This window comes from Balaenoptera ricei, chromosome 2, assembly GCF_028023285.1.
Source record: "Balaenoptera ricei isolate mBalRic1 chromosome 2, mBalRic1.hap2, whole genome shotgun sequence".
Classification (NCBI taxonomy): Eukaryota; Metazoa; Chordata; class Mammalia; order Artiodactyla; family Balaenopteridae; genus Balaenoptera; species Balaenoptera ricei.
In genome coordinates this window covers 33,782,956-33,805,803 of record NC_082640.1, presented here as the reverse complement: position 1 = coordinate 33,805,803, position 22,848 = coordinate 33,782,956, and the positions used below count along the sequence as shown (strand labels likewise).

Sequence of the window (22,848 nt, the reverse complement as noted above, 5' to 3'; positions counted from 1 at the left end):
GGGAGAGAGGGAGGAAGGGACGAAGCACAAATGGAAGAAAGGAGGAGAAGATGGAGGAGGAGGAGAAAGAGACAGAGGGAGAAAGAAAGAAGGGAGGAGGGGGTAGAGGGAAGGGAGGAGGAGGGGGATTCTCAGACCTTGGGGAAAAACTCAGCAAGTTTCTGCAGGCAAATTATGCACCCAAAATATCTGATTTTTAAGTCACTAGGTCTTTCTTTATGAAGTCACAGTAAAATGCAAACTTGTTTTTAAGTGGACTATAGAAAAAACAGCAGGGGACTTCCCTGGTGGTCCAGTGGCTAAGACTCCACGCTTCCAATGCAGGGGGCCTGGGTTGGATCCCTGGTCAGGAGCTAAGATCCCACATGTAGTGCAGCCAAAAAAAAAAAAAGCAGCAGCAAATTCACTTCCTAAAGTAAACACAAATACACATCTAAACCTGGATATGCACCAGCCACAAAGAGCAAGACAAATCATACACTAATTACTGTTTGAAGAAGATCCGATTGTTAATTGCAGTGTGTTTCAGGCATTCCGCATGAGTAACTTACCTGAAAAGCTTTCCAATCTGTATGTCAGGAAAGTTGGTAATTAAACACTTCAACTTCCTATTGACTTTATTAGAGATATGATAATCCTTACACAGTTAGATTATAATTATTTTATTTTTCAAGTGAAGTTGATATTTAGTTAGGAAAGTGTTATCCTTACAGTCTTTAAAAAAAAAAACAAAAACCCTGGGACCTGCACTCGACAAGGAGCATCTGAAGCTGCCTATATATGGTGTATAGAACCCAAAGAGGTTTGCCAAGCACGTAGGGAATGGCACGTGGAACCACTAATCATCTTTCCTTAGCTTTATCTGCACAGGACCTTGACTTCATCAACTCAGAGACTTGCTTTTAGGTAATGCCTGCTAAAAGCAGCCTTGTGATATAACATCACTTAGGGGGGGTTCTTGATAAAAATTTTAAAAGCAAAATCCCAACGTAATCGTGAGGCAACATCAAACAAAACCAAATTGAGGGATATTTTATAAAGGGACTGGCCTGTACTCAGCAAAAATGCTACAGCCATGAAAGGGAAAAGAACAAACAAAAAAAGACAGCAATTATTCCAGAATTAAAGGAGACTAAGGGACATCATAACTTGTAATCCTGGTTTAAACCTGGAGCCAAAAAAAAATGGTTTTGGCTATGAAGAACAATTGGTAAAATACGAATAAGGTCTGTGGCTTAGATGATACTGTTATATTAATGCCAACTTCCTGATTTTTAAACATTTTTAAAAATATTTATTGGGCTTCCCTGGTGGCGCAGTGGTTGAGAATCTGCCTGCTAATGCAGGGGACACGGGTTCGAGCCCTGGTCTGGGAAGATCCCACATGCCGCGGAGCAACTAGGCCCGTGAGCCACAACTACTGAGCCTGTGCGTCTGGAGCCTGTGCTCCGCAACAAGAGAGGCCGCGATAGTGGGAGGCCCGCACACCGCGATGAAGAGTGGCCCCCGTTTGCCGCAACTAGAGAAAGCCCTCGCACAGAAACGAATACCGAACACAGCCAAAAATAAATAAATAAATAAATAAATAAATTTAAATAAAAAAAGAAAACTTAAAAAAAAATTTATTTATTTATTTTGGCTACACTGGGTCTTAGTTGTGGCACACGGGATCTTCGCTGCAGCATGCAGGATTGTTTTGGTTGTGGCATGCAGACTTCTTAGTTGTGGCATGCATGCGGGATCTAGTTCCCCGACCAGGGATCGAACCCAGGCCCCCTGTATTGGGGAGCGCTGAGTCTTACCCACTGGACCACCAGGGAAGTCCCACTAACTTCTTGATTTTGATCATACATTGTAGCTCTGTAGGAGGATGTGCTTATTCTTAGGAACACACATTGAAGTATTTAGAATTAAAAGGGGCATCGTGTCTACCATGTATTCTCAAATTGTTCAGGAAAATAAAGAGAGAGAAAAACTGAAGAAATTGATTAAGCAAAGGTGGTGAATGTTAACACTTGAGGAATCTAGGTGATGGGAATACAGGACTTCTGTGTACTATTCTTGCAACTTTTCTGTAAGCCCAAAATTACTTCAGCATAAAAAGTTACTAAAAACAAAAAAGGAACCTTGTAGTGGTCATGCTGCTTCTCATTGGTTCGCAATTTGGGGGACTTGGAGACCAATCCATTCATTCATTCATTCATTCAGTAATATTTATTAAGCACCTATTATGTGGCAGGCCTCATTCAAGCCACTGGGGATACTGTAGTGAAAAAAGAAAATCCCAACTCTAAAAGGGAAATGAAGCAACTTGAGGTTTCTGGCAAATCCCCACTTGGATGCCTTGAACTCACGATGTCTTCAACTCAACATGTCCAAGACCAAGTCTGTCATCTCCCTGCCACCTCCACCAAAATACCCCAAAATACCAGGACCTCATCAACGTTCGCCGTCTTGGGAAATGGCACCCTACCCTTCCCGTGACTGAATTGGGAACCTAGCGACTGCCGCCTCTATCAGCTCAATCTGATCCATCTTCTGGTCCTGTTGGCTTTACCGCCTAAATATCTCAGGGATCCACCTGCTTCTCTCCATGTCCACTGCCACGTGGAGCAGGCCTCAGTGGTCCCCTCCCTGGACGGGGAGGATGGATGCCCTCACCCGGCCGGCCTGATTCAGCAGCCAGAGAGATCTTCTTAAAATCCACCTCCCAGTACATCACAGCCCTGCTCACAACACTTCAATGGCTTCCTGTTGCATTTGGACACAAAGACACCTTTTTTTTCCCCTAATACTTACTTAAATAATACCCTCGTTCATGCGACTGTTTAAAAAAGGGCCGACTCTCCCCACAGTGAGCTCCATGGGGGCGGGACCACGCCTGGCTTTGCACACCACTGTGAGCACAGAGTTGGCATTCAATTAATATTTGTTTAATTAGGTGGATAAGCAATTAAAATAATTAATGTCGGGCTTGGACCAGTGAATGGAGTGTGGTGCCATTCACTGCCACAGGGGACCTGGGGGAGGGGGACGTGGAGGAGGTGCTGGCTTTGCAAAATGTGAGGGAGATGTGGACAAGACGCCGGGCAGGCAGCGGGAAATACAGACCTGTGGTCTGTGAGGTTGACTTCAGGAAAAGGTACGTACTCTGGTGCTAAATCGAGCTGTGTGCCCCTGAGCCATTCCTGTAACACACTCTCTCTCTGCCCTTCAGGAGGAGCTGGGGGGCGGGGGTCACTTTCGCTCCTGCCCTCTAACAAGCCGCCAGTCATTTGCCTAAAACTGTCCTGCCCCTGCCTGCTGTGGACACTGGCTGAACACACGTGTGGCCAACCTACTTCGCTCAGCATCTCTCTACACGCCAGCCCCAGCACTGGGCACCTCACCCTTTGTGCAGGGGTGGCAGAGGGGTGCCCGGGGAAGGCTGGCTGAAACAAATTAGAAGTTTTCTGGTGTGAAATGCTTTCAAAGAGCGAGAACACAGCTGTGATCCTTGATCACATTCATTCATTTCATCCTTTCTGGGACTTGGAATCCATCAAGCATATCAAATTATGGCAAATGAGTCCAGACTATGCCTCATTTTAAACCTGCTGATGTGACAGAAACATCAATGCTGTTCTAAAAATAATAATAAAAAATTCGGGCAGTTCTGTTATTTCACATTTAAATGAACTTCCATTATGGATATCATAATTTTCTGAGAAGTACCATCTTGTTTCTAAAGCCACCATGTTTTCGTACTCTGAAGTGGTGGTCTTGGGGGCCAGCCCCTTCGTTTCTGCCAGCTGTGTACCCCATGGAACTCCTGGGTTCCCTTCCCAGTTGCCGCTGCCCAGAGGCTTACGAGAAGTCCTGTCCGCATAGACCGGGGTTTCTCAGCCTGGCACTGGTGACATTTGGGGCTGGGTCATTCTTTGTTGTGGGAGCTGCCCTGTGCACTGCAGCGTGTTTAGCAGCAGCCCTGGCCTCCGCCCCCAAGATGCCCCCTCCCACCCTACCTCCCCACCCACCCCTGACGCTGTAACAACCAGGAATGTCTCCCAGTCGATAAGCAGTGTGGACACATCTCTGGCCCCCTTGTGCCAGGGTTCTTAGATGCTCTGCCGCTTGGCTCAGTCAGAGTCTCCAAGAGAAGAAAGAGAATAGCATTTGATGACAGCTATGAACGAAATAAATGGGGGCAAAATGAACTTTGCTGCTTGCTGTTGCCTCAAAGTCTGGAATCCAGCTCATCTATTGATGTCTGTAAGGAGCAACCATGTGGCTCTCCTGATAAATAATCTATCATTTATCGATTCCAGTGGATTTTCCTTAACTGCTGTTAGGGCAACTTGGCAGGCCAGACAGAAACAGGCGGGAAGTTGCATTTCTCAACAGGCAGAGAGCCTCTCATGGCCACGAGTAGGTCACTGTAGGGCCCCCAGGAGTGCCCCGTGTACGGAAGACCACCCTCCTCTCCTCTGGTCCCTCACTCGGCTACCAGCAAGGTACTCCACTGACCTGGCTCCCGGAAAGCTCTGAATCCACCCACTGAGCTTGGTTTTGGCTTGGGCCAACCCCCCGGGGTGCTCTTCACCCTGGACACAGCACCCCAGAATTGTCCCAGGCTGCCAACACCCAAGCCTTTCCTTCTGCTACCTGAGCCTGGGTGCAGAGGTGCCCAGTGCCACCTGCAGCTGGTCTCTGTTTTTTTAGAGTTGTGGAAGAAAAGCAGGGATCATCAAAACCAAAAGCAAACACATTTACCCTCCGTTATTAAAACCTCCTGAATCTGCATCTGAAGCGGCAGTAACTACCACGACTTGTCTGATGCCACAGAAGGCAGGCGGGAAGGACAACACCTTGCCGCGCCCTGTGCTCTCTGAGCCTGGGGGCTGGTCAGCCAGGCGGTCTGGTGGGGGATGGACAGTTCAAAACAAGGAGGATGTGTGGACAACAGACAGGGATCAAAGGTTTCCAGGCCAGTTATAGCACGTGTGTTTGGGAAGGCCACGTGAAAGAAGGGAATGGGTTAAGGGCAGGGCTGGGGTGCAGACAGAAGCTGGGGGGGCAGAAGGGAGCCTGGCGGGGGCCGCAGGGCCCTGCCCAGAGCAGGAAGCAGAGCATCTGAGCTCATGTCCTGTTATTCCATGTATGCCCTAGGGACCCCAGGTGAGTCTCTGAACCCCTTTGAGCCTCTGGTTTAACCTCTGTGGAAAGCAATATAAAATAGAAACATACCAACCCACTTGGCTATTTAATTCCACTTCTAGCAGTTACCCTAAGGAAAAAAGTCATGTAATTATGTATTTACATACAGGGATGTACACTACAATGCTGTGTATAATTCTGAAAAATGGAAAAAAGCACACCAAATATTACATGCCTAAATATGAGACTAAGTCAAAAAATTATGACGAGGCCATAAATCAGAACACTTCATTATCTCTGGTAAGATACACTGTTCCTATTAATGAAGGTGGAAAAAAAATGATATGTTCTGAACAATTCTATTTTGTGTTGATTTATGACATTTTTTAAAAAGTCTGTAACAACGTATGCAAAAATCTTAATACTGGGTAGTAGAACTATCTTGGCACTTATGTATAGTTTCCAAATTTTTCATAATCCACACGTATCTTTCTTGTTGTGTTCAGGAGGAAAAGTGATTATGGGGAAGAAAGAAGCCAATTCCTCAGCGGGGGCTAGGAGAAGACCCCGTCCAGGCTCTGCTTAGCTGCTCTCACAACACAACTGGAGCAGTAAAAGATGCCCCATGTTACTGTACAATGTACAAGAGCAGGAATTACCTACTTGTGAACATTTTTGCTTTTCTGTGGATTTCCCTGAAAAATGTTCCAATTGTTACAGTTAGTCTTGAAAGCCACGCAGGTTCTGCTTATCTGCAAAGGGTCTCGCTTTCCAACTCCAGGGCCTGTGGCCCCTCAATGCTGTCTTCCTGGGACCCGTGTCAGCCCCTCTGGGGGGGCAGTTGGATGGAGAGCCAGCCCGGGGGACCTTATCTGTAACTGCTGGTGATTACACAAGCCACAGCAACAGTTTCGCACACAGAGCAGAGGCCCAAAAGGTAAGGACCTTTGTGGGACTTTCACAGGGAATCTGGTGGGGATATGGGTCTTCCACCACTACCAGCTGGTCTCCAGGCTACTACCAGTCTGCCCTGCCCTCCTTCTGGGGAGAAGGATAATATGTGTGTTTCCAAGGCCTTATTATAAAGTCTAGAGGCACTGGTGTGGGGACAGATTATTCTGGTAGGATTTTCAGATCAAAATCAGTTCCCACCAATAAAAATCAGAATCTAGATTAGACAGCACTGGTGTATTTGGTTTCAGAGACCCACAAATACAGTGCACATGCTTTCTTTTCTTCAAGGTGGGCATTTCAAGGCAGTCACATACAAAACTGTAATGCAATTGTCTGGTGTCCAGACATTCACTCATCAGCAAACCTTCCTGCATGCCTGCAGTACAGGAGGCAGTATGGTGGATGCTGGGGCCACCTCAGTGACAGATGCCTTCCCTGCCCTCAGGGGGCTCCCAGACCTGCAGGAGACACAGGCATGGATCAAACATCTAGGTGATTTACTGTTTCATTCCGCATGAGAGGAAGAGCTCCAACCCAAGTCCACCCTGCAGGGCCCTGGCGGAATGCATTACAGGCACACTTTCTCTGGATAAAGGGATCAAGAGAGCTTTCTCCAATGGAGTAAGAATTCAAGCTGAGGGCATAAGGAAACAAAAGGAGTCAGATGGGGAAATGGTTAGGTGTGGGGAGGGGGTGGGAGAGAGGAGGAAGGGACAGGTGAGCAGTTTATCATCCCAAGAAGAGGAACACAGCACATGCAAAAGCCCTCAAGCGGGAAAGGGCTTGACTAGAAGTGGGAGTCAATTTTTATTCACTGAACAAGAAGTTCTGTGTGTGAAACTAGTCCATCAGCCTGGCCCGCACGGCTCCTACCCGCTTCTGTGTGAAAGCCTCCTTGGCTTCTCACACAGCATGTTCCATTCCTGGGCAACTCTACTGGACGCTCCTTTCCTAAGGACAGCCTAGCACAAAGCTGACACTGTGAGTGGAGTAATGGTTCTGGAAAAGATACAGACATGATTTCTCCGTGCATCTTGATGAATCTCAGCACAGGCCGATGATGAAGCAGTAATGGAGGCACTGCTGGGGAACTGAGGGGATTTGGTCCAAGCGTTCCACTCTCCTTGATCTCACTTTCCCCAAGGAAAGCATTTAGAGAAGCTGCTCTTTACTTATTTCTCCAGCCCAGATCCCTCGGGCCCACACGGCCCTCGGTCTCCCCAGTGGCTCCACCTCTGTGTCTCCTGGGCACCTGCACCCAACCGTCTAATGCAGGAGCCTCGAGCACGCCCCACGGCCAGGTGTGCCTCACTATCTTCCCATCACCTCCCACCACCCGGCTGTCAGGACAGAAAGCTGGGACTCATCCTGGACTCTTCCTTCCCCCTCAGCACCTTCTCCCAACCCCATACCCTATAGTTATGATGCTACCCGCAAAAAAGAGGTGCTGCAGGCGCCCTGCCCGACTGCAAGGATGGCCGAGGATATAACTGGTGCCCCTGGAGCTGCTCGGCATGGCGTCCTGGCCCCCAAATATATCTCAACTCCATCTCCTTCTCTCCACGCCCACTGCTACCCCACCCCCGTCCACGTCAGCAACATCTAACGCGACCCTTGCTTCTCCGCTGGCCTCCTTCCGGTCTGCTCTCCAGACAGCAGCCACTGCGGGTGGGATCACGTGCCTCCACTGCTCAAGACCCCTCTAGCTCTCTATTGCTCTTAGAATCGAACCTCAACCCCCTACCCCCATCCGTGCCTCTCCATGAGCGGTCTCCCACACCCCCGTCGCCCCTGCTCACCCACCGTCCTCGGCCACCCTGGCCTGTTCTGGCTCCTCGAACCAGCCCAGCCCTTCCCAACCTCAAGCTAGCGCAGCTCCCCGTAACTGACACATACTAGTTGCTTAATAAATACTGACTGAGGAATAAATAAATCTCTTTTTTAGATATCACTCCTATCTTTTGACAGGTGCTAAAAGGCTGTTGGTTCATCACTGGGCTCCCTGGCACATGCCTAAAGGGCAAACTCTGTATCGTTTTTTACTGGAAAAAGAGACCATGTGTTTTACGTACAGGTGGTAAGGCAGCAAAAATGACTTTTTCTTAATGCACGGTATTTTACTGGTTCTAAATGCAATCTTCTCAAACATCACTGAAATGGAGGAGCATTTTACGATTGATAGTACATCACAATTGAATTGGCAGCAGTTTTTTCTTGGAAGCACATAAAATAATGATGTATCTTGCAATCAAGAGACTTCTAGAAAGCACGAAATGCAGTGTGTAAAGACACTGGACATGTATGTTCAGCTGGTTTGGGCGTTCCACCTCTAGCTGAGGCAGTGCTGCTGGGCAGCTTGCAATCACAGCAAGCATCTCTCCAAAGCTCTAACTCTACCCCGTCATTCTTGGGGGTCCATCTGGGTCCCTGAGAGCACTGAGAAGACAACCACTTGACGGTTCCCCAGACTTTCACAAATCCACCCACCCACACACCCACCCCCAGCTCTCTGTGACCCTTCCTAGATTCTCTATAGGCCAAATGCTCTCTTTTTGAGAGGCCCAGTTTCAGAAGCTACCTCCCTACAAAGCTTCCTCTCATGATACATACACACCTAGTCAAGTTCATTTCATTCCACCTTTCGTTATAAACCTGGTCTACTGACGTCTCCCCTATTAGACTCAGAACTCCCAGAGGCTGAGGAATGGATGTTCACATTGCCCTCCACCCTGCACAGTGTTTGGGAGGTCAAAGGTGTTCAATATGTTTGTTGAACCGACCCAAATATCCCTCCATCTAAGGCAATTTGCGCCAAAAATCTTCTGCACTATACAATCAATTCCAAACTAAAATGCCAGAGACCAGAAACCTGGAGGGAAAAAAAAATCTAATAGTTGATTTCAGAAAAAAGTAGAAATTCTAAATCTCTTAAAACATACCTCTGAAGTATAAAAAATGTGCAAGCTTTATTAACACTCTGCAAATACTCATTTCTGAGTGTGCTCCAATAATGCATAATTCCTAATGATCACTGGTCTGAATTTGAACCTGATTCCCTCATGCTCAAGTTACAAAAGATTAAGGTGGAAACAATGGAGTTGGAAAAACAGTCCCCTTCCGAACTGTGCCATTTCAGCTGCCCATACCCTTTCATGCATGAAACTCATTCAAACCTTCGTTATTGCATACAAATCAGAAATGCTTAAATATCACCCAAAGGAAGTGAAACAAATAATACATATATACGGAACAGAAGATTCTAGAGTTCCATTCTCTAGTCTAGAGAACATAAGTTCTTCCTATCTAGAAAGAATAGAGAAAATCAGCCACTACCATAATATCAGCAACCAAGGTAGGGACTGCAATGACCTAGAAATAGGGAGGGGTCAGAGGCCCCAGGAGATGGGAACCAGACCAGGAGCACTGTGGCAGATGCCATGAGAAGAACGTCTGGAAGCCAAACCCTTCCTTCTCCAAAGACCACTCCTCCCCCAGAGTAACTGGTAGAATCTGAAAACTAAAACAGGGGACCTAGAAGGGGCAGGCTAGAGGTCTGAACCTGGCTCAGATTACCTGAATACATGAGAGCAGGAAGATTCCAACTTCATCTGTCATTACCTAGACCCCAGAGTGCCCCTGCCATACATCACAGACAAGCATCATTGCAAATGCGTCTGCTGGTGTGCAGTGGTCAGCTGCAGAAAAAGGAACAAGTGGTGGGGAAGTGATGGCCTGTCACCTTCGTACCCTGGACACAGATTAGCAGCAGAAATAAACCTCGGTGCCTCCCAGTCCATTTGCCTGTGTTCACTGAGCTCTTATTCTTTGCAAAGCAACAACATCTGGGGAGAGGGGGGAGGTGGGAGAAGGAGGAGGAGGCATTCAATGAAGCATCACATGACTCATGCCTCTGAGAGGTGGACTCTGGGTGTCCAGCTCAGGCACCTTGCCTCTCTTGGTTGTAAATTGCCAGGAAAATCTGAAACCTCTCTCTGGGCTCTAACCTTTAGCTGTATCCCTTGAAACTACACCCTTTCCCCAAAGAAGTTCGAGATTCACACGGTGAGAGAACAACCTGCCCCGCAGATCTGAGGGTTACCGCGGAGGACCACTCAAAGAACAGACGGGTGGGTAAGAGAAAAGGCGACCCCCTCAAGGAGTTTTCCCTTGAGAAGGTCTCACCATGCTCAAGATCTCTGGCATCTCTGCGAACAGAGAAAAGGCACAGACATCACTGTCCATCAAGCAAGCCAAATTATTTTATTATTTTTCAAATAATAAAAACAATCCCCTGCACTTGCTTGATTCTAGTGTCCCACAGTCCAAGGCACAGGCATTTGTGTGCTCAGCACCGCCAAGCCCAGCAGCTGCCCCGTATTTATTCCATTAAGCTCACGGAACAATGTAATGGACAAAACGCCTCAAACAGAGATGTAATGGTATGTACATATATGTGCATATGTGTAAATGTATATATATATATATATATATATATATATAAATATATATATATATATAAAATGTACATTGCCTCTGATTTTATTCCTATTTCCAATATAAACCTATATTGGACTAAAATATCCTCATTTAACTTCCTTTGCTTTTTCTAATGTCATAACATTTAAATCGATCAAGTTGCTATTGATTTTTAAGCAGCTGAACAGGTTGAAATGGCAGGCTTCGGTCGCAAGCGAACTGGCACAGCTGTTTTCAAACTCAGCGTTCTGGACAGGGAACTCATCTGTTCTTCCAAGACTCCCTACTTTGCTAATGCAACCTCCGTCCTTGGAACTACTGAGGCTCCTCACCTCGGTGTCTCCATGGACACCCCACCTCAGTGTCTCCTAGGCCTCCCCCTTTACCCTTACCCCCAATCTAAGCAGTGCAAGTCTGAGCTCCTCCACCTGCCCAGTGGTGCTGTCCTTCCTCTTTCTGTTCCAAGCCAGTGCCGCTAAGTCTCACCTCCCCAGCACCTGCCTCACTTTGACCCCGCCTCCCTGCCTCCAGTCTTGCTCCCTCCTTTCCATGGTACCTCAACTTAGCTGACAAATTAATCTTCCACAAGTACTGTGACCATGTGTCTACCCTATTCAATACCATAGAGGACTCTCTCATAATGTGTAGGGCAAGAGTCCATACTCCTTAGCCTGTCCTTCAAAGCCCTCTAAAGCCCGGCCACCGCCAAACCAGTCTGTGTGATATTCTGCTGCTCCCTCTTATACCCCTAATGCTCCAACCACCCACTGGCATCTACACATGCTCAGAGTAAGTCCACCATAGCTCACGCCATCCCTTGTACCTGCAAGTCGTTTCAGCACCCGGCTCTGTGTATTCAAACCTTCCAGTTCTTCAAACTCCGGTTTTAAAATGTCCAACCTCCGAAAGCCTTCCCTTACCACTTTAGATGGAAGGAATCCTTCACTTCTAACTTGGATGACACATTTTTTTTCTTTGCTAGGCACTGTGGGTGTTCACCCTCCCACCCACTCCACGACCTCCCTCTACAGTGAATTCCCTGACGGCTGGCCTCTCTCTTACTCTCCCTGCATCCTCCACAGGGATCTAGCACCATGCCATGGCCATAGCAGTCACCGCACAGCACTCAAAACTTTGTAGCAGTCTGTCTAGGTGTCCCCCTTTCCATTCTCGGACACCCTCAGGCTGTCCTATTCACAAGGTAGGGCATTTTCCCAACTAAAATAGAATTTCCCTGCTACAATTCCGAAGCAGGTCAATATTCCCACCTGATCATGAACTCTTCCCATTTTTTGAAATCTGCCCAATGAGCACAGTTGTCATAGACGGCACCCTGAGAACAGGTCAGCCTTAGAAAGCAGAGGATGTTGAACCGGCCTGGGCTTCTCCACGCTGCGTTTCTACAGACTGTGTGTGTGTGTCCGTCCATTAAAGATCAGGATACACAGGAGCTAGTCGCAAAGGGCTCAAAGGACCAGCGCTTGGGGAGCGGGGCGGGCAGGAGAGCATCCGGGGAGTTCCACCCTGTTGAATCCTGGCTCCAAACTTTTCCCTCGGTCAGCGCGGTACCCTCCTACCCGCCCCGACCGGCTGACGCCTGATGCCACAGGGGCCGCGACAGGAAGAGAAAAAGGCGCTGGAGGGGGAAGGCAAAGCTGGGTATTTTCGGAACTTAAGGGGATCCTGGACTGGCCCTTCTGGTTCCCAGGGATGCGAGGCCAGCGTCCGCCGCCCGCGGGTGGGAGCTGGCGCATCCCGGAAACGGGGATGGGGCAGAGATTGGGATGAAGATGCAGCTGCTGGTGCTGATGCTGAGGCCGCCGCGCAGAATGACAGCCGCTCCCCCGAACCTGCCCCAGGGGGTGTCGAGCGCCCGGCTCCGCGCTCCCGGGGGCGCTCGGCGCGCCCAGTCCCTCCGGGCCACTCCGGCCCCGGGCAGGGCCTGCGGGCTGCGATGGGGCCCGCGGCCACTACTCACCCGGAGGGTTGACCGCCGCCGGGGTTGCCATCTTGCTCGGAAGGCTCGGCGCGCGCCGGGCGGGGACGAGGAGGGGCGGCGCGGAGCCGGGCGCCCCACCCGGGGCAGGCGAGGCCGGCGCAGGCCCAGGCGCCGCCGCCGCCACCGCCGCCACCGCCGCCACCGCCACACAAAGGACGGCGCGGGCGGGCGCTGCCTCCGCGCTCTCCCGCCGCCGCGGCCGCCCGCCGCCCCCGCCTTTATCGCCTCCGCCCCCTCCTCGGCCTCCTCCTCCGGCTTCAGCCTTTGTCACGCGGCGGGGGGCGCCGGGCCGCGGCTCCCCCGGCCAGGCCGCAGCACCGCGAGACTTGGGGCAGCGGGCGGGGGGTGGACCCCCGAGTCTGGGGCCGCCCCCTCGGGCCCGCGCAGGTGCCCAGGCTCGGGCCGGAGGCGCGCCCCCTCCCTTCTCGCTGGGTCCGGGTCTTCCCCACCCCCGGGTGTCCGGGACGCATCACGGAGGGGCGCTGTCCCCAGGCCAGAGGGCCGGGGCGGAGAGGGGGGGGCGGGCAGCCTCTTAAGATTCAGAGGGACGCGGGTCTCGGAGACGGAGAGAAACAAAGGCGCCCCAGTGCTGCCCACTTAGCATGCCAGGGCCAAGCCGCTCGGCTCCCGCGGCCAGAGACGCCCAAGGCCACGGGCACCTCCAAGGCCACGGCCACGGACAGCTGAGGAGCGCACTCAGCAAACACCCAGGCCGAGGCAGCCGGCCCGGGAATTTGTGAATGATTTGGCTTTGAGAAAGGCTCTCAGCTCTGCTTTCCTTCTTGCACGGTGACTGTCATTGGTTATCACCTGAAGTTCTTGCAGGAGCCTTATACGACCACCTGAGCGTTTAAAAGATTCTCTAAATGCTTTTGTCGGCATATCCTGGTAAAGTTAGGCTGTAGGGAGCTTGGAGGGATTGTTTCTCTGCCAGACGGTAGGCTGGCTCTTAGGAAGAAGACTGGCACCCTAGTGGGTGCCCTGTGAAGCTTCCATGGAAGAGTGAACACATCCCAGTGAGAGCCACAAAGGGTAAGATGGCCCCTAAATGTAGACATGTTTGCAAAAACATCGGACTGTCTTAAATCCTTACGAAGAAGCATTTGGAGGGGTGGGTAGAGAAAAAATGCTTGGGATGTATTTTCACATAAGCATTGTCTTCCGGAGAGTATTTGACACTACTGATTTGACTAATACGTGCTTAATATTCATTTGTTTATCGATTCCACGAAATTAAATGTCTGCTGTGTGCCTGGCACAAAGCTAGGTATTGGCCAGACCACGGAAAGAGAGCCACAGGGGCTCTGCCCTCCCTGGACTTCTAAGGTATTTGCACTCAAGAAGCACACAGCTGCCTGGGGCACTTTGTGGTCTCTGGTGAATGAATGAGGCCAGAGAGAGGGTGGAGTGATCAAGAAAGCACAAAGTAGGCTGTGAAGAAATGAGCAGAATGTGGAGAGGTGGAAAAGAAAGACACTTCAGGTGAAGACTAAGGCATGTGTGCATCCGGCATCACGATGGGCCAGCTCCAGACAGATAATGAGAGGGAGAGAGAGAGCAACTCGGGTACCAGCTGGGACCACCTCATCCTTGTATCAAGTAGCTGCCCCTGATTTCCCCAACATTAGTCAAATGAGAGCTCAGGCTCTCTTCCACATACTCCCAACCGGCAACACCCTCAAATACCCATGTGCACTTAATAAATACACAGTATACTTGACTGAAGATTTGTTAGGGTAAGTGGAAGAGGAGGCTTATTTCACTCACTCCTCCTCAAGCAAGGTAAAAATCCATCTTCAATGTTTCTGCTACCCAGAACGATCCCCTTTTAGGACCCGCTCCCCACTGGCAGTTCTGTCTCTGGTGGCGCATCTTTACATAGCCCCCGGCATCACTGTACCCCTGCTCCCACCAAGCTCTTTGAATTCTCCAACTTTCCACACCTCTCAGAGGTAAGCAAGTCCCTCTCCTTGGTGTTCATGCATCATCCACAACATGTGGCTCATTTTGGTATTATCTCCAAGCAAATACATTTTTAATAGTCTCCCTAAAAAATAAAAGTGTAGTGAACATGACCATTATAGCTGCATGCACACATATATTTAACTGTGTTGTTTCCCTCTGCCCATTTTTCTAAAATGTTGCTCTGCAGATATCTTTAATCCTTCTTCTTGCATTTGTCCATGGCAATAAAAGGTAGAATATGGACAGCTACAAGAGGCTGGGACACTTACCATGGTCTGCTTGGAGTCTGCCGTGCTGTGGTTTTCAGTAAGTAATAAATATGTCTGCGTTTGAACAGAGAAGGAGGCATTTCATCCTCTCCCCCAGTCACTACATCTTAGAGGTGGAAAGGACCTCTGGCATCACCCAATTCAGCCCCCAGAGTTTGCAGATAAAGGAAACTGAAGCTCAGAGTAGGTAAGTGACTTTCCCAAGGTCACACAGCTCAGTAGCCAAACAAGACTTGGAATTGAGTCACTCACAATGCTGGGATTTGGGGGGGGGGGGTGGAGGGGTGGAATGGGCAGGGTGTTGTGAAGGGATAGAGGAGTGGGTGATTTGGGCCCTCGCCATCTCTCTTGTCTCTCGGTGTTAAATAGGTAACTACCCAGAAACATCGATTGTGGATGCAAACCCCCCACTCTTAAGTAAACAGTCTGAAATGGAGCAGTTAGTCATTGTTGAATACTGAGTGGCGTTTGCACAGTACAGTGATCTTGTACTAATTATGAGAGCTAGTAGACTGTGACCGGTTAACAGCCTCAGGAATTCCACTCAATGTTTAAACAACCTAGAACTCTTTTAAATTCCAAAGGAGTCTATTGCTTTTGAAGCTGAGATTTGCATTTTTTAAAAAAATTAACGCAGACCCGCTGGGCCCATAGCACACGATTCTGGGTACGGTATTCCCAGAAGTGACTCGGGTTGCAGGCCACAGTGCTGATAACACTAGGTAGGGGAAAGAAATCACCTTGCCTCTGCTTCGTATCCCTTTGATATGAGAGACAGGACTTCCGTTGTATAATGTATAATGATCCCAGGAATTGTTATCTTCTTTTAACTTTAAGATAGCAAGAGACCAGGAAGCATGACATGAAAATGTATACAGCAAATGCTACTAGAAATTCAAGAAGGAACTGACAAAAATCACAATGGCAGTGCAGGCTAAGCTTTTTCTGGTTGTTGATAGAACAACAACAAATGCTAAATGTAAGATATGTTGATGTGAGGTTTGTTGTTTACTCTTGGCCATAGTGTGGGACCGTAAGACTCTGCTCCACTAGCCTGAGCACAACTCTTCCTCTTAGCATGGGCCAGAGTCACCCGGCCCCAAGGGGAAAGCATGTGGCTATGATTGAGTGGGTTTGGAGACAATGACTAGACCATAATGGGACAGGCATAGTCTTCCTCCCTGGAGATGTCTGTCTCTTGGGAGTTGCTCTCATGCTCTCATCCTAAGGCCTGAACTTCTTTAGGTACTGGTGAAACAGGAGGGAAGGGGGCAACCATTAAAAGAACGACATAGCCATAGAATGTGACAAAAACTGGTTAGAACCAACTAGGTCCAAGGTGGCGGAAGATCTGACTTCCAGTGGACCTTGAGCCTCATTATACGTTCATTGTAATGCATTAGCATAAGCTAAGTGACATACCAACCAGCGCCATGATAGTTCCGAGGCTGACCATCAAAGACCAAAAAGTGGGCAGTGGCCCAATTCCTGGAAATCTCTGCCCCTTCCCCAAAATAGTTGGAATAATCCTCTCCCTCATTAGCCTACGAAATTACCCAGCCCATAAAAACTAACCATGCCATGATTCGGGGCCCCTCGCCTTCTGAGATGGCCCACACACTGTCTGTGGAGCGTGTTTCTCTCTAAATAAATCCACTTCTTACCTCTCACTTTGTCTCTCACTGAATTCTTTCTGCAACGAGACATCAAGACCCTCCGCTTCATTAAGTCCTGAGACCAGGTGTGTCATCTCAGTTAAAAGACTGTGGGTTCCTCTTGCACTGTTGGTGGGAATGTAAATTGATATAGACACTATGGAGAACAACACGGAGGTTCCTTAAAAAACTAAAAATAGAATTACCATATGACCAGCAATCCCACTACTGGGCATAAACCCTGAGAAAACCATAATTCAAAAAGACACATGCACCCCAGTGTTCATTGCAGCACTATTTACAATAGCCAGGCCGGAAGCAACCTAAATGCCCATCAACAGACGAATGGATAAAGAAGATGTGGTACATATATACAATGGAATATTACTCAGCCATAAAAAGGAACGGAATCGGGTCATTTGTAGAGACATGGATGGATCTACAGACTGTCATACAGAGTGAAGTAAGTCAGAAAGAGAAAAACAAATATCATATATTAACGCATATATGTGGAACCTAGAAAAATGGTACACATGAACTGGTTTGCAGGGCAGAAATAGAGACACAGATGTAGAGAACAAACGTATGGACCCCAAGGGGGGAAAGTGGCAGGGGCAGGTGGTGGTGCTGTAATGAATTGGGAGATTGGGATTGACATCTATACACTAATAGGTATAAAATGGATAACTAATAAGAACCTGCTGTATAAAAAGATAAATAAAATAAAACTCAAAAATTCAAAAAAAAAAAAAAAAGACCGTGGGTTCAAGTCCCAGTCTGGGTTGTGGCCGGGTTCGAGTCCCAATCTGAGTTCCACAGTTTTACTGGGGCAGCACATGCTTGCCCTTGCCCTTTTGCTGACTTTCTCAGTTGCTGGTGGCATCTGGATTGGCCTCATCTACCATGTAAAGCAATGACAGCCTAGCAGTGTAGACTCTAAGCTGCTCTGGCCTCCAGAGCCAGACAGCCCATGTTCAAATCTCAGCAGCTCTACTCACCTGCTGTGTGAGTTAAACGCTCCGTGCCTCAGTTTCGTCATCCAGGAAACAGGGACAATGAGCGCATTCACCTGAGAGGAATTTTGTGGGAATTAAATGAGTTAATATTTATAGAAAGCTTAACACATTATCTGGCATGTGGTTGGTATAACGTATTTGTTGATATTTTTGCTGTTATCAGAGAGGTAAGGTTCAATAGCCTAGGGTAAGATGGGGCAAAATGGAAAAGAAAAAAAAGGAATTCAAAACCACAGCAACTCCCCAACTCATATTGGCTCAAAGGAGTGACCTTTCATGAGATGCTAAATACGCCCAGATAATCCACAGAGTGAACAAAACACAGAAGGCAGGGATACAGTTAGACCTCAGGGAAACTGGAAACAAACATCAGAACATTGCCAGGACTCACCGTGCACATTTTTCTCTTCTCCTCTTCTTTTTGGGTCATTCTTTCTCACTACACACCACCTTCCTCCACATGGTGCAGAACATAGCTCCTGACATGTAGAGATGAAACTCTGGCTCCCACGAACAGAGAGGGGCTGAGGCTGGCCCTGGTTTGGGTGCCTACCTCTAGCCCAGCCGTGCCCAGGAGGCAGGTGACCTTGACTGTCCCATCTTGGGATAGGAGACCTGATCATGTGAGAAGAACGCAGCTCCTGATGAAACCGTGTGGCTGGAGCCACAAAGAAGCAGCGCTCAAAAACACGGGGATGCTGTTCCGAGAGAAGGGCGGGAAAAAATTAAAGAAAGAGAAAAAATTAACAAAGAGGAATGCAGAAAGTGATGTAGCAAGCCCGAAAAGCAGCACTTATCAGTTACTCCAAGGGCTGAGCCTTTGGAAAGGACCTTCGTGTATCCGCTCCACCTCCCTATCCATTTGACCTCTGACACTCACTCTCCACCCCCCACCAACAACTATGCTCCAGTAAAGTCCAGTACTTGTCATTTCCTACACACACCATAATGCTTCCTTTGCCCCTCCCCCATGACCTTCTCACTCATCGGTCACCATTTGTTGATTGGCTTCTCCCTTCCAAGCAGTGACTCCATGACTTCTTTCATGGAGGGGCTCCATCTCCCTCCTTTTCCTTTACTTTGGCATATATCTCACTGTACTGGGATTGATTTTTTTATATGTTTTTTGCTTCATTAAGCTGTGAGCTACTGCCTTCATTTTTTTTTTTTTTTTTTCTCCTTTGGTACCTAGCTCATATCCTGACCCATAAGAAATATTCTAATATTTATGGAGTGAGTGCTTGAGTATCTTATCAGACACGAGTGATCATATAACCCACCATGCCTCCCCACTGTGACTGCCTTGATAGGATACACAGAACGAAATGTTGCTTCTCTCTGCAACATCTTACACGTTTCCAGCGATAGGGAACCCCAGCAGCTCTATCTTTGAACTCCTCTTGGCTGGGTTTTTATTTTTAATTTCCTGCTATTGTTCTTCTTTTTTCTTTTTTTAAATTAATTTTTATTGAAGTATAGTTGCTTTACAACGTTGCGCTTTTCTGCTGTACAGCAAAGTGAATCACCTATACGTACACATATATCCCCTCTATTTTTGGATTTCCTTCCCATTTAGGTCACCACAGAGCACTGATTAGAGTTCCCTGTGCTATACAGCAGGTTCTCATTAGTTATCTATTTTATACATAATAGTGTATGTATGTCAGTCCCAATCTCCCAGTTCATCCCACCCCCCTTTCCCCCCCTTGGTAACCATAGTTCTGATCCATATTAAAAGCTACATCAGTTACCCTTGGAGAACAAGAGGGAAATGAGTATGAAAAAAGATATTCTACCCAGTGCTCAGCGCTGTATGCAGTGTAAGTCTTCCTTTTCTCCAGGTGCATGAGAACGATTTCAGCAACTCCATTTCCAGTAGGAATTAGAACCACCCCTCTCCTGTGTGCCCCACCCTCTGACTTTCACATCACTCTGACACTGCTATTCCATAGGCTCAGGCATTTTTGATTTGGCTTTATTAGTGAAGAAATACAGCCTATGTGAAATTATTCATATTTTGATAGATAACCACTTTCCTGTTTGTATTAATCCATTTTGGAAACCACCTCACAAAGGACAACAATTTTCTTTTTCAGTATAACAAGATTCTCTGGGTGTTTTAGTAGGTAATACTAACTATTATGCATTGGGTCTTCTCCCACGTTATACATTTACAGAGGTTATTTTTGCTTAAAAATACCAAGTGAATTAATGGGGTTAATGATTAATCTCCCTTTCCAAGCGATATTCGACATTCTGTTGGCACCCACACTGGTTACTCCGATACAACACGTCTAGACCAAATTCATTATCCAACCAACTGGTCTGCGACTGTTCAATCATTAGCATGCAAATTACTACAAATAAAAGACAGGTGACAATGACTTCCCTTCCTGTAGGTCACACTGTTAGAGGGAAAACTGTTTCTGTTTAAGAACATTTATTTGGCAAACGTTCAGTCTCACTCATTGAGGGGTTAGGTTTTGGCCTTCTGAATATCTACCTGCTTTAAACACAGTCATAGACTTTTACAGGTAAACTTGAAAACCCATCTCGTGTGTAATTTAGAGGTAAACCTTTGAAACTTTCCAGTTCTTTCTGCTTATTGTATCTATTAGGCAATTAAAGGTTAGAAACGGCAAGAGACGTGTACCATGTTAGCATCTTGGGCAAGGTGGGTGCCTTATGGCTAGAAGGAAGGGGAAGAAATCCCTAGTCCTCCATGATGGTGCCTCAGAGTACGACATAAATACCCACTTTATTAGCAAGAAGTCTAGTCTTTCACCAGGTTTCCCATGCCCAGGTATCTCTGGGGGGTCCTCGAGGAATTTGAATTTCCCACGAATCTGTCTTGGTTGCCTCTTGCCACCCCAGGTGGCCACCTCCCCACAACACCTTAGTCCAGACTTCTCTCCTGGTCAGCACCTGTCTCTTCTAGGAACCCTGCTAGATTTCTGCTCTACTGGGCACTGCTGCCAACACCCTGGCTGCCGTCCCGGCTTGGCTCTAGGGCAAACTCTGCTCTCCTCGTTTACAAAGGGCAACTCTGTGCCTTCCTCTCACCTGTGAATGGGACCAGACCTCAGAGTATCTCTAACTACAGGCCCATGTGCCGACTGCTCCAGAAACTGGCCCTTCTCTCTGCTGCTAAGTCACCTGCCACTTGCACTGAACACCAACTTGCCATCAACTGAAAACCAAGCCAAACCAAATGAAGCACAAACCAGGGGCATGTTGGTACCACGTACCTGGCCTTACCTCCACGTGCACACCTCTCACCACCCAGTGCTCTAGCCTTCTCTGCTCCTTAAAGTCCAGAGTCCCAATGTCTTCCAGCTCCCAGAAACCTGGGAACATCCCTCCCTTAGACAGTTCAGAGCCCACTTCAATTCCTGGTTTAAGATTTCCAGCTTCCCTAGAGAACTGAAAGTGGGAACACGCATTCCCTTCCTGACCTACCAAGATGTGGGTTCCTCCCCGCTGTTCCTGGGGACTGGATAAGACAAGGATGAGACTGATAATGGTACCCTTCCCTAAGCATGGGTTTCTCAATCTTGTAAGTCAGATTCCCTGTTACAGAGACTGTGGGATGATAGCAAGGTTGGGGCTGGGTCTCCTCATCCTCATGTCACTGTTTAAGCATAGCATCCTGCAGGACTGAGGGAAAATGAGCAAGGAAATGCTTAGGAGAAAGCATAAATCCTCATGTGGTCTCCATTTCATCACGTGAGTTTCTAAAATTTTAATTTAAACAGAATATTTGTCCATCAAATTATATTTGTCTTACATGATCCTTGAATGGAAAAGTAATAACTGACTATCCCTGTATTCATTGTGAGAACCGTTCGGCTTTGGCCCCTGGATAGTCCCCTGGCACTTTGTTGACATAACTCAGGAGACTTCGGTCAGAGGGAGAGCCAACCCACAGGACAGTAGCATCCTTGCTGTGACAGGTCCCAGACGTTAATACAAGGTATCTTTGAAACCCTCACTTTTTTCTCTTTTTCAGGTGCATTCCTAATTGGGAACTTCCCCAGTCACGCTCTCACGGTGCCCAAAGAGAGGAGATGTTTGCCGAGTTGCCATGGCCATTTCTGAAGTTCTGATCAGAGCAACGGGACATGTGCTGAAAATGGGACCCCCACCTCCACCCCCAGCCCAGAGCTCAGGGGGTGGGAAGTCAACATAAAATGGATAAAGTTGTTTAAAGCAGACATTGACTTAAAAGAAGATCTTTATTCGTTGTAAAGCAGAAAGAACAGGACTAGAAAATCTAAGCAAGCCCTGCCGAAGATAAATACATATTCAAATAAACAAAGAATAGACTAGTTACAACTAACAATTAAAAAACCAACCAACAAACAAACATACTCAAGAACTCCTTTGGCAACAAAAAGGAATGGGCTACGAGGAGTCTTATCAAGGAACACGCAAAAAGCAAAGTGTGTCCAAGACTCCAGTGGGATCTTGGGACCTGTTCATGTGGCTGGTTCCTCCCCTTGGATGTATCAGGCTGTCATGACTGAGTGATACTGGCCTCAAGGCCATCTTTCTCATCTCCTATCACTCAGCATCTGGCCTGTACTCCCCTCCCCCCCCCAAAACACACACCACCCTGCCCTCACAGCCTTCAACCTATGATCTGGTTACCTAAGGAAGTAACGAACTGACCGGCCCTTGGGAGCACTGTGGTATTTATGTTCCCTATTAAGAATAGATTGGCATTTGGTCAGTTCAGTCTGTCCCTCAACACCTGACGAGCTCTGCTTAAATTAAAAAAAAAAACAAACAATGTTCCAGACCATGGGCAGTGTTCATGCCCCGAGGTGAGGCTGAGCATCCCCTGACCTCCCTGGAGAAGATCCTGGTCTCACCAATGTCTAATTTAAATCAACACAACCTATAGGACAACTATGTGACATTTGTATTCATGTGACTATCCAGGCCTTTATCTACACATATACCTATATAAAGAGTGCCTAAAGAGAGAAAAATTATTTCTGTATATATTTCATTTAACCCTTTATGTAAATCTTTGCTTATTATCATTTTACAGATCTGGTGACTGATATTCATAGAGGTTAAGTGACTGTCCCAAGGTCACATAGCTAAATCTTTGAACCCAGGTTGATCAGACTCAAAAGTTCTTGCTCAATCTCCAAGTGTTAATGTATGCAAAAAAGAGCCCCTCACTACTGATAGATATTATAACATACAAACTAGAAAAGTAACTTCCCTGGTAAGCCCTCAACGCCCCAGATAAGCTCTGGTCACGCAGATGGCAGGAGCCTGCAGGCTGCCCGCTCTGAGACCCGGTTGTTGTGGTTTCGCTGGTCACTAGCTGAATACACACTGTGACGAGTGCCTTGTCCCTTATC

At 47.8% G+C, this 22,848-nt stretch overlaps 1 protein-coding gene across 8 annotated transcripts in view; it reads right to left on the bottom strand.

Moving 5' to 3' along the window:
• ARNT2 (aryl hydrocarbon receptor nuclear translocator 2) overlaps positions 1-18,356 on the bottom strand; it is a 201,280-nt gene extending 182,924 nt beyond the window's left edge. For 3 of the 8 annotated variants that reach the window (XM_059912322.1, XM_059912325.1, XM_059912321.1), the window contains exon 1: positions 17,862-18,355. In XM_059912322.1, coding sequence (XP_059768305.1) covers positions 17,862-18,093 — 232 coding nt within the window. In that variant the 5' untranslated portion in view covers positions 18,094-18,355. Of the gene's footprint in view, positions 1-12,544; positions 12,669-16,463; positions 16,581-17,452; positions 17,524-17,861 lie in introns of those variants that run through there. The other 5 variants (XM_059912324.1, XM_059912326.1, XM_059912323.1 and 2 more) reach the window with 5 other exon arrangements.
• Between the last annotated feature and the right edge of the window lie 4,492 nt (positions 18,357-22,848).